The 10,000-nt window shown below is 35.5% G+C and overlaps 1 protein-coding gene across 1 annotated transcript in view; it reads right to left on the reverse strand.

Annotated features, from left to right (window-relative positions):
• Positions 1 to 3,523: 3,523 nt before the first annotated feature.
• Positions 3,524 to 10,000, reverse strand: part of LOC137631987 (pro-epidermal growth factor-like) — a 14,225-nt gene continuing 7,748 nt past the window's right edge. Inside the window, exons 6-9 of the mRNA XM_068363973.1 lie at positions 9,833 to 9,955; positions 6,628 to 6,750; positions 4,294 to 4,473; positions 3,524 to 3,891 (exon numbers count right to left, since the gene is read on the reverse strand). Of these exons, the coding sequence (XP_068220074.1) occupies positions 3,707 to 3,891; positions 4,294 to 4,473; positions 6,628 to 6,750; positions 9,833 to 9,955 (611 nt within the window). The 3' untranslated portion in view covers positions 3,524 to 3,706. The remainder of the gene's footprint in view (positions 3,892 to 4,293; positions 4,474 to 6,627; positions 6,751 to 9,832; positions 9,956 to 10,000) is intronic.

Raw genomic sequence — 10,000 nt, forward strand, 5'->3', positions numbered from 1 at the left:
CATACACCTGACAACACTGAGAATACCAAACAATTCTTCTTCTCCCAAGGGGTTCACTACTGTACTTTAATTGTTCAGTGGCTACTTTCCTCTTGGCAAGGGTAGAGGAGACTCTAGCTATGGCAAGCAGCTCTTCTAGGAGAAGGACACTCCAAAATCAAACCACTGTTCTCTAGTCTTGGGTAGTGCCATAACCTCTGTACCATGGTCTTCCACTGTCTTGGATTAGAGTTCTCTTGCTTGAGGGTACACTCAGGCACACTATTTTATCTACTTCCTCTTCCTCTTGTTTCGTTAAAGTTTTCATAGTTTATATAGACAATATTTATTTTAATATTGTCACTGTTCTTAAGACATTTTACTTTTCCTTTTTTCCTTTCCTCACTGGGCTTTTTTCCCTGTTGGGGTTCCTGGCCTTATAGCAACCTGCTTTTCCAACTAGGGTTGTAGCTTAGCAAGTAATAATAATAATAATAATAGTTTAATGGCATCTCAGTGTTTCGTGTTGTTCATGTGGTTTCCTTAATCTATGGAGCACCCTGTGTTTAAAAAATATTAGAAAATTACAAAATTTCAAAACTGTGAATTTATTTTTTCGCTGAAGTGGGGATCTTTATTGTGAGATCTTTCTTGCCACCTGTAGACCGTATTACCTCTGCTCCTTGAGTTGCCACGTAGTCTTGCGTTAAATGTTGCCATTTATGATTATTCTGAGGTATTTTTTTTCCCAATACTGTAAAGTTGTGGGGCAGTTTTTTTCTTCCTGTGAGAGCCATGCATTTGCCTTGATTTTTATGCATACCCTTTTTTTTAACAACTGTGCATATCTGTTCAGTTTTTTCTTGTATTTTTTTTTTTTACTTTGCTGTAAGACATTCTCTTATGTGGTTTATTTTTTTCTCTCTCTCATTCCAGCATAGTAGATTAATGGATCTATTTTATTTTTCATATACAAGTTTGGCCGCATTATTCTTTTGAGATTGGTAAAGATTTTTTTGCACGAAAATCACTGTAGAAATATGACTTTTATGAAACATTCTAGAAAATGCTATTGAAAGGACGTAGTTATTTATTGTTTGGGAACATTGTCATGTCAAGCAGTCAATTTTCATATAACGCTAGACGTATTCTTTTCTATTTCTCAGTTTCGAAAGCTTAAGCAGACAAAAATGTATCTCAAGTCAGCAAAAAAATCTGTCCAATAATTAATACCCTTTCTTGAGTTTGCATGTCATTGAAAAAGAGCACAACCTACATTTTCAACACGTGCAAAATAAAGCCTTGAGAGAATGGAACATCGGACAGGTTATAAAAAAAAGAAAAAAAAAAAAGAATAGCGTTTATGGAACAAAAGGCTGATGGTAAATCAATAAACATCTAATGTCGAATGATTGCTGGATTTTCCTAAGATATATTCTCCAAGTTTGAAGTGAAAAGTCTAGTTTCAACCAGTTTGCTGTAGATGATAAATTCACACTTGACTCCATTCTTCTGGAATTTGTTTGGAAACGAATGAGAATTGTAAAATGACTGCCTTCAGAAATCCACCTTACATTGATCACTTTGATGGACATGCAACGCAATTGGGATCTATTGAAAGGTCATGCATTCGTCAATGCAATACCATTCTATTATTATTATTATTAATTGGTAAGCTACAACCCTAGTTGGAAAAGCAGAATGCTATAAGCCCAGGGGCTTCAACAGGGAAAATAGCCTAGTGAGGAAAGGAAGCAAGGAAAAAATAAATATTTTAAGAATATTAAAATAAATATCTCCTATATAAACTTTAAAAACTTTAACAAAACTTGAGGAAGAGAAATTAGATAGAATAGTGTGCCCGAGTGTACCGTCAAGCAAGAGAACTCTAACCCAAGATAGTGGAAGACCATGGTACAGAGGCTATGGCACTACCCAAGACTAGAGAACAATGGTTTGATTTTGGAGTGTTCTTTAGAGCAGATTAGATTTACGTTTGTAAGGTTAAAGAAAGAAACGTAGCTCTATGGTGTATTGTTAGTTAGATAAAGTTTATGACCATTCTGTTAAAATATGTTAAATAATGTATGAAATTTACTTTAATTATTTTTTCGATAAATGGTTTTACAACTGCAATGAGAATGAAGTAGGAAGTATGTTATGTTTTCGCCTCTGTTTGTGTGAGTTTGTGAACAGCTTCCTGGCCACAATTTTAATCGTAGAGTAATGAAACTTGCAGGGAATAACTTTCATGTAAAAAGAAGCTGGAAATGATTAAATTTGGGAAGGTCAAGGTCACGGTCAGGCAAAATGTCCAATTCACATAATCATCCATGAGTTTGGATATCGTTATCACAGTGACGTCAAACTTGGTTCATATTTGAGTGTATGAAAATCCACGCCAATTAATACATGTCAAAGTCAAAGGTCAAGGCTGAGCAAAATGATGAAAAATAAGCTGTCACGGCGGAGGTCTACGCTCTACTGAGTGCCGCTCTAGTTTTTACTATTCTTGCTGGATGAACATAAAACATACAAAGCTTTTGTCCAATAATGTCTTGACATACTCCCTGGCTAACCGTCAATTAGTTCATTTGAGAAATATGGCAGTAAAATCAGACATTTCTTCATATCTAACACGTTTCTACAATTCTGAAGCTGATCCAGTTCAAGAAAGGAATTTTCTATTCTGTATACTGTAATGTCATTTTTAAAGCAACAGTCATAATCCTGTTATCAAAGTAACTGGAACATATTGGGTGACTATCAGAGCTTCACTAAACTACACACATTCTTAAAATTTGGTTAAAAATCACGAAAATTTAGTCAATAGACTTGCGTGGCGTTATTCACGATAGAAATAAGAATAAGTGGTGTAGTGGAATGAATTTCAATGTTGACTTTATCATTCCCAGGCACTGTATAAAGATTGCAATTTTTTTGTTTTGTTTTTTTTTTTTTTTTTTTTGAGGAGTTGTGTAGAATTCTGATAGTAAATACACAATGCCAAGTATATCCTATATCTAGACCTACTTAATGATTAAAGACCCAACATATACTTCTCTCGTCTGAACCAATTTGTGACAAAGACTCATTTCAAAATGGAAACTCAAAAGTCGGTTCTTCTCATTCGACCTGAAAGAGACATACTTCCAAGTTCCCATCCACCCCCAGTCTCGACACTTGAAGGTTTAAAGGTCGCCCATGAATGGCAGAGGCAAAGGACAAGATAAAGTCTTAAAGACTGAGCATATTTATAAATAATCAGCACCCAAGCCCTCTTTCCATCAAGCTAGAACCAGGGAATGATAATAATTAGATCTGTAAGTTCCCTACTTCATAAGAATGGCGAGGTTGCAGTCACTACTAAAAACTATCGAGTTTGAGCGGGTCTCGAACTCCCATCCAACTGGTTGTCAGCTAGGGACGTTTCTAATAAGTCTTCAATTCTCATGTCACCTGTGAGGAGCAGTTCTCCACAGGAGAGGCATTATGATGATGACGATATAGATAAGGTTAAAAATAGGGGAATGAAATGAATCTCGCGTCTCTCTTTATTACATTATCACTTCCAGGCACTGTATGAAAATAAAAGATTTTTTGGGGAAAATTCAATTAGAACATAAAGAATATTTGACGAGTATATCTTGTATTTATAGACCTACTTGGTAATTAAAAAGATACTATTCACAATTTAAATTTAAGCAATTAATTTCTTCATCCGGATTCACACGTAACCGAATTGACACAAGGCGAATCCCTTCTCGTCACAGAAAGCGTCCCAAAGGCCATAGATACCATTCAGATAACCGCAGTTTCCAAGGGGTTTCAGATCTGACCATGTCTCCTTCGGCACTGGCTCTTGCGCCGAAACCCAGTTTAGTTCTCTTATCCCAACCCAAGGCACAGCTCCTGCGAAGAAACAAAATAGACATAAAAGGACACTAATGGGTGAACAATAGTGTTGCAGATTGGAAATATAAAATGACGTTCTTATTCATAATATATATTGAGGAAAAAGTTATGGGGAGTTTGTAACTGCTGATTATGTATGTGTATTAGAAACAAGATGAAACATTTAGTTTTATCTGGTCTGTGAATCGTGTAATGCAATAGTAAAGGAAAAAGTAAGAATATGTCATTATATACAACGAATGAAAAATAAAATGAAACTTGCAATTACTGATTTTGTCTCTGATAATCAATGAAAACAGTATAAGAAAGAAGATAATGCATTTATTTATATTTTTGTTTGTAAATTGTATGCATTAATATAGCAATAAAATAAAAAAGTAAGAATATGTTCATAATTACCGTAACCCATAATTGGAATAAAGTGATCCATGATGACGGTAGCTTCCTTTTTGTTGAAATTTTCAAGAAGCCTCATCCCAAACTCACTGCAGGTTGATCGGGCTTCATTCCAAGAGAGTTTTGTAAGGAGGGGGAAAATGCAGCCATGCTTAGTACTGTACAGGGATGGGTGTTCGCACTCTGGAAAAAATGATAATTTTTTCTATTACTCATCATGTGAAGATAGATATTTAAACTTACGGTGGGAGATTAGTGAGGCTATTCCTTCTAAAGATAAGTCCAGTAAGCTCAAAGGGTTAGGAATGATTTTATTATTATTATTAAGAACAGCAATGCTGTATGGAACGGAAACAGCAAGCATGAGGAAGACAGAGGAGAAGAAGATGGATGTGGCAGAAATGAGAATGCTTAGGTGGATGTCTGGGGTGACAAGAGAGGATCGGATAAAAAATGACTACATAAGGGGGTCGACAAAGGTGGTGGAAATATCAAAGAAAGTGCAGGAATGGAGGCTGAGATGGTATGGACACCTGATGAGGAGAGATGAGGACCACGTTGGGAGACATACTATGGAGATGGAGGTTCAGGGAAGAAGAAGAAGAGGGAGACCAAGAAAGAGATGGAGGGACTGTGTAAGAGGAGACTTACAGAAGAGGGGGATTGATGAGGAGAAGCGCTGAATAGAAAAAGATGGAAACGGCTCATCCGCAACGGCGACCCCATATAAAAATGGGAACCAGCTGGGAAGAAGATTATTATTATTATTATTATTACTTGCTAAGCTACAACCCTTGTTGGAAAAGCAGGATGCAATAAACCCAGGGGCCCCAACAGGGAAAATAGCCCAGTGAGGAAAGGAAACAAGGAAAAATGAAATATTTTAAGAACAGTAACATTAAAATAAATATTTCCGATATAAACTATAGAAAACTTTAACAAAACAATAAGAAGAGAAATTAGATAGAATACTGTGTCCGGGTGTACCCTCAAGCAAGAGAACTCTAACCAAAGACAGTGGAAGACCATGGTACAGAGGTTATGGCACTTCCCAAGAATAGAAAACAATGGTTTAATTTTAGAGTGTACTTTTCCTAGAAGAGCTGTATACCATAGCTAAAGAGTCTTCTACCCTTACTAAGAGGAAAGTAGCCACTGAACAATTACAGTGCTGTGATTAACCCCTTAGGTGAAGAAGAATTGTTTGGTAATCTCAGTGTTGTCAGATGTATGAGGACAGAGGAGAATCTGTAAAGAGTAGACCAGGCTATTCGATGTATGTGTAGGCAAAGGGAAAGTGATTCGTAACCAGAGAGAAGGATCAAATGTAGTACTGTTTGGCCAGTCAAAGGACCCCATAACACTCTAGTGGAAGTATCTTAGGGGTGGCTGGTACCCCGGCATACCTACTACCTATTACCTCTGATCTGTTTGAACTTGTTCAATGTCTCGTGACGTCTATGAAGGAAAATTTTTTATCTTAGATGTATATGCCCCTCATAGGATAAGATAATATTAATAGAAAGTTATCAATAATTCCAACGGGAATGGACTTTTAAAATACCAAACTCTGAAGTTTTCGATGGAATTGAAGTTTATTTATAAGATTAGATAACTTGAACCATGCTTGATAAACAAGAGTATACTTCACTTCATGAAAATTTGAAATAAATATACGAACAATAAATATGGCTGAAGGATCTTTAAATGAAGGAATATTTTATATAAGGATAAGAAATGAAACTAGAAGACAGATTACTCGAGTGCCATACGTGGATGAGATCATGGCAATGGGTAGATGGTAATGGAGAGATTAGTTCACTAAAAGTTTAACTGGGCCCCACAAGGCACTAGAAGAGTTGGAAGACCCAAGCCCGAGGACTATGAAGTGGAAGTAGATGATGAATGGAGATGTATTGAATTAAAAGCTCAATATAGAGACGACTGGCGAAATCTAACCGAGGCCCATTGCGTCAATAGGCGTAGGAGTGTGTGTATATATATATATATATATATATATATATATATATATATATATATATATATATATATATATATATATATATATCATTGAAGTATGTTACAGCTTGTTATAAAACCGATTGAGAAAATAAATTCGTCCTTCGAATGACAAAGAATACCACAACTTTATGACATTTTTCATTTTGAGTTATTTAACCAATTTCTGTCGCCGTGTATCATTTAAAGAATCGAACTTTATTTGATTTTGTGGTTGGTTTATAAATGAAAAAAAAAAAATTAAGAACTGGAAAAGATACACCCTTCTTATAATCTAGATCACATTCTCAAACGCTCAGTTTAAAAAAAAAAAATTACCTTCACAAGAACCATCTTCCTTCTTGAAAGCTTCGAGGCAAACGCATTCGTAGCTCCCTTTTGTGTTGGAACAAGCTTTGCCTGGGCCGCAGGTGAAAGTATCTTCCAGACACTCATTAATATCTGGTGAAAAAAGTTCATTATAAGAAAGAGAATAAACTATATAGATAGATATCATATGTCCTTTTTAAAGTCGCTTTATTTAGGCTATGAATATTCTTTTCTTTGTTGAAGCCTCGTTTTTTAAAGGTTGATCATGATTGGCAGAAGCAATGGACAGTGACAATGCTCTAGCAGAACAATGCCCTAGAAAATGACCATATACATATATATATATATATATATATATATATATATATATATATATATATATATATATATATATATATATTATATATATATATATATATATATATATATATATATATATATATAATATATATATATATATATATATATATATATATATATATATAAATATATATATATATATATATATATATATATATATATATATATATATATATATATATATCTGTGTGTGAGTGAGTGAGTGAATGAAAGCAGTGCTCAAAGTCCCCTTTACTCCCAAGGGAGAACCAAGCAATGGCTGTTGATGACTCGGCAGGTAGACCTATAGGCTCACTCAAACTCCAAATCCTTAGTTTACAAGGATGGTTAGTTTGCAGACATTTCAGGAAACAATCGAACTTGACCTGTACTTTAACTTTGCAAATGAAGCCTCAATGTGAGGATGGTTTAGTATTTCCCTGTACATATGCAGAAGCATGTAAGATAAAGTTTGCGTAGAGGTAGTAAACAACGCAAGACGTCACATTAATTTCCTAGGCCTGATGACTGTTCCTTTAGACTACATAGGTCATTTATCAAGCTTACCAAAGTCACCAATTACATAAACCTCTTCTGGCCAGACAGATCAAAATTCCTCCCTGAGCTACTCAAGAAAAGACCAGTCTTCAGCCTAAAGTTAAAAAAAAAAAAAAAAAAAAAAAAAAAGAAAGAGGTTAAATCCAGGTTTATGTCCAGTATATTTTCTCATCCAGGTTAACTATATCCGGATAAAGGGTCCAAATAATGTTTTACATTTAAATTAAACATCTAGAATGGAACTACAAAGATCTGGGAGGTAGACCAAAGCAATATAAGATTCATCAAGACTACAATCCTGAAATCATTATTACATACAAGTCATTGTGTTGTTCTTCCTTAAATTTGATTACATATCTACCTGCTGTGGCTATTAATGCGGTTTTAGACTGACCATTGATCATGAGCTCCTTGTATCATGTAAACCTAAGTGTGAATTCCACGAAAATTATTTTCTGAATTTTAAAACTGATTCCTACGCCATTCGTATTACTAGGTAATTTCATGTGTATAATTTTTCATGGGATAGTGATGGATTGGACTCTAAAGGCAATATATTAAAAACAGATATGAACACTAATCCTCTGACAGTATAATGATAGGTAAATAGCCTTTCTTAATACCTATGGCAATCAGTTACGTGCTTTAGACTCAGGCTTGTTCTCCGTCATCATCCACTGATTATGTATGGTCGTTAGATGTATATCTGAATGGAAGTGATCACTTTCGAGATCACTTGAAACATGTAGATCTTCTAAAAGGCAGATAGGAGAAAATCCAGTCACCTTAGAGTCCTTGGCAGAGAATTTGAATATTGAACTCTCGTATTGAAGTCCTTATATTTTACTTAAGCAGTTCTGAAGATACTAATTTTGCTATACCAAAAACTAAAGGGAAACTTCACAGAGCTCCAATTCAGTAATGGAACAAATGGGGGTTTTCATAGAATGATTCCTATAAAATGCTACAGAAAATTTAGGGATACAAACGCCTCTTAAAATAGGATATTATATAAGTGGGGCATAGATATTTTAAGAAATAAGAAGATGAGAGAGAGAGAGAGAGAGAGAGAGAGAGAGAGAGAGAGAGAGAGAGAGAGAGAGATAGAGAATGTTTTCCGTTTATTATGAAATCAATTTAAAACTCCAGTGAGAGCTATTTGGAAAGAAATTCAAAAACCTATTTGCAAGTTTTGCTCCTTCTCATTTACCCTCTTAAAAGGTGAATCACTATCATAAATGATCCCTCTGGAATTATTAAGAAACTATGCCAACATTGTTAATGTCTTGTACTTGGGAAACTAATTTTTTAGGTTTTGAAGAATTCTGGAATCCTACATATCTCGAAACCTTAGCTCAAATGGCTGTATCTCAAAAAATTTAATGGTCATCTTTCCCACCGTTATCCTTACATTAAGGGGTCGGTTGCCTGATGCACCCTCTTCAATGCCTAATATCAAAGGCATCCTCTCCCACTAAACCTTTTCTCTCTCTTTATCATTCTTCACCTTATCATGTCATGTAATTCTCTCCCTCTCTCTTTCGATCTTCTCCCATTAATCGGTTCCTCCTAAGCCCTCCTAACTCCCTTCCCACCATCCATTCTCAACACTTGTCCAAACCATCTCAAGCGTGAATTTATCACCCCTGTAATCTTTAGTACGCCTGCCATTCTTCATATTTCATAATTTTCCAATCTTTCAGGCAGTGATATTCCCATAACACCTCAGCATTCTCATTCTCATCCCAGAGACCACGTTTTCGAACACGGGTATTGAAGAATTTAATGAGGCTCTGTCCATAACCTCTGCCTTTTCCTGCGAGATTACAATGACTCAATGTTGATAGGAATAGAGCTCCTAATTTAGGTTAAGGGATAAAATATGTTCTGTTAAATGCTAATACAGTATAAACTAAAGGAGCACTCAGTAGAGCACAGACTTCCGCCACGGCACCTTATTTCTGGACCTTTTGCTCGACCTTGACCTTGACCTTTGACCTTAACATGTATTAATTGGCGTATATTTTCATAAAATCAAATATGAACCAAGTTTGAAGTCTCTGTGACAACGATGTCCAAACTTATAGCTGACTACGGGAATTGGACATTTTGCTTGACCGTGACATTGACCTTTGACTTTGACCTTCCTAAATCTAATAATTTCCAGCTTCTTACCTAGCAGTTAATCCTTGCAAGTTTCATTACTCTACGATAAAAAAATGTGGCCAGGAAGCTGCTCACAAACACACAAACAGGGGTGAAAACATAACCTCCTACCAACTTCGTTGGCGGGGGTATTAAGGGCTATCCGACTTACCTTGACAAGACCCGTTTCCCATCCTGTATCCCTCTGGACAAATACAATCGAATCCTCCCTTTGTGTTGGAACAAACCATGCCAGGTTCGCAGACGAAACTCTCGTCTAAACATTCGTTTACGTCTGCAATGAAAAAATATGTAGTTCACTCAAAACGGATTTCGTTAT

This window comes from Palaemon carinicauda, chromosome 40 (genome assembly GCF_036898095.1).
Source record: "Palaemon carinicauda isolate YSFRI2023 chromosome 40, ASM3689809v2, whole genome shotgun sequence".
NCBI lineage: Eukaryota > Metazoa > Arthropoda > Malacostraca > Decapoda > Palaemonidae > Palaemon > Palaemon carinicauda.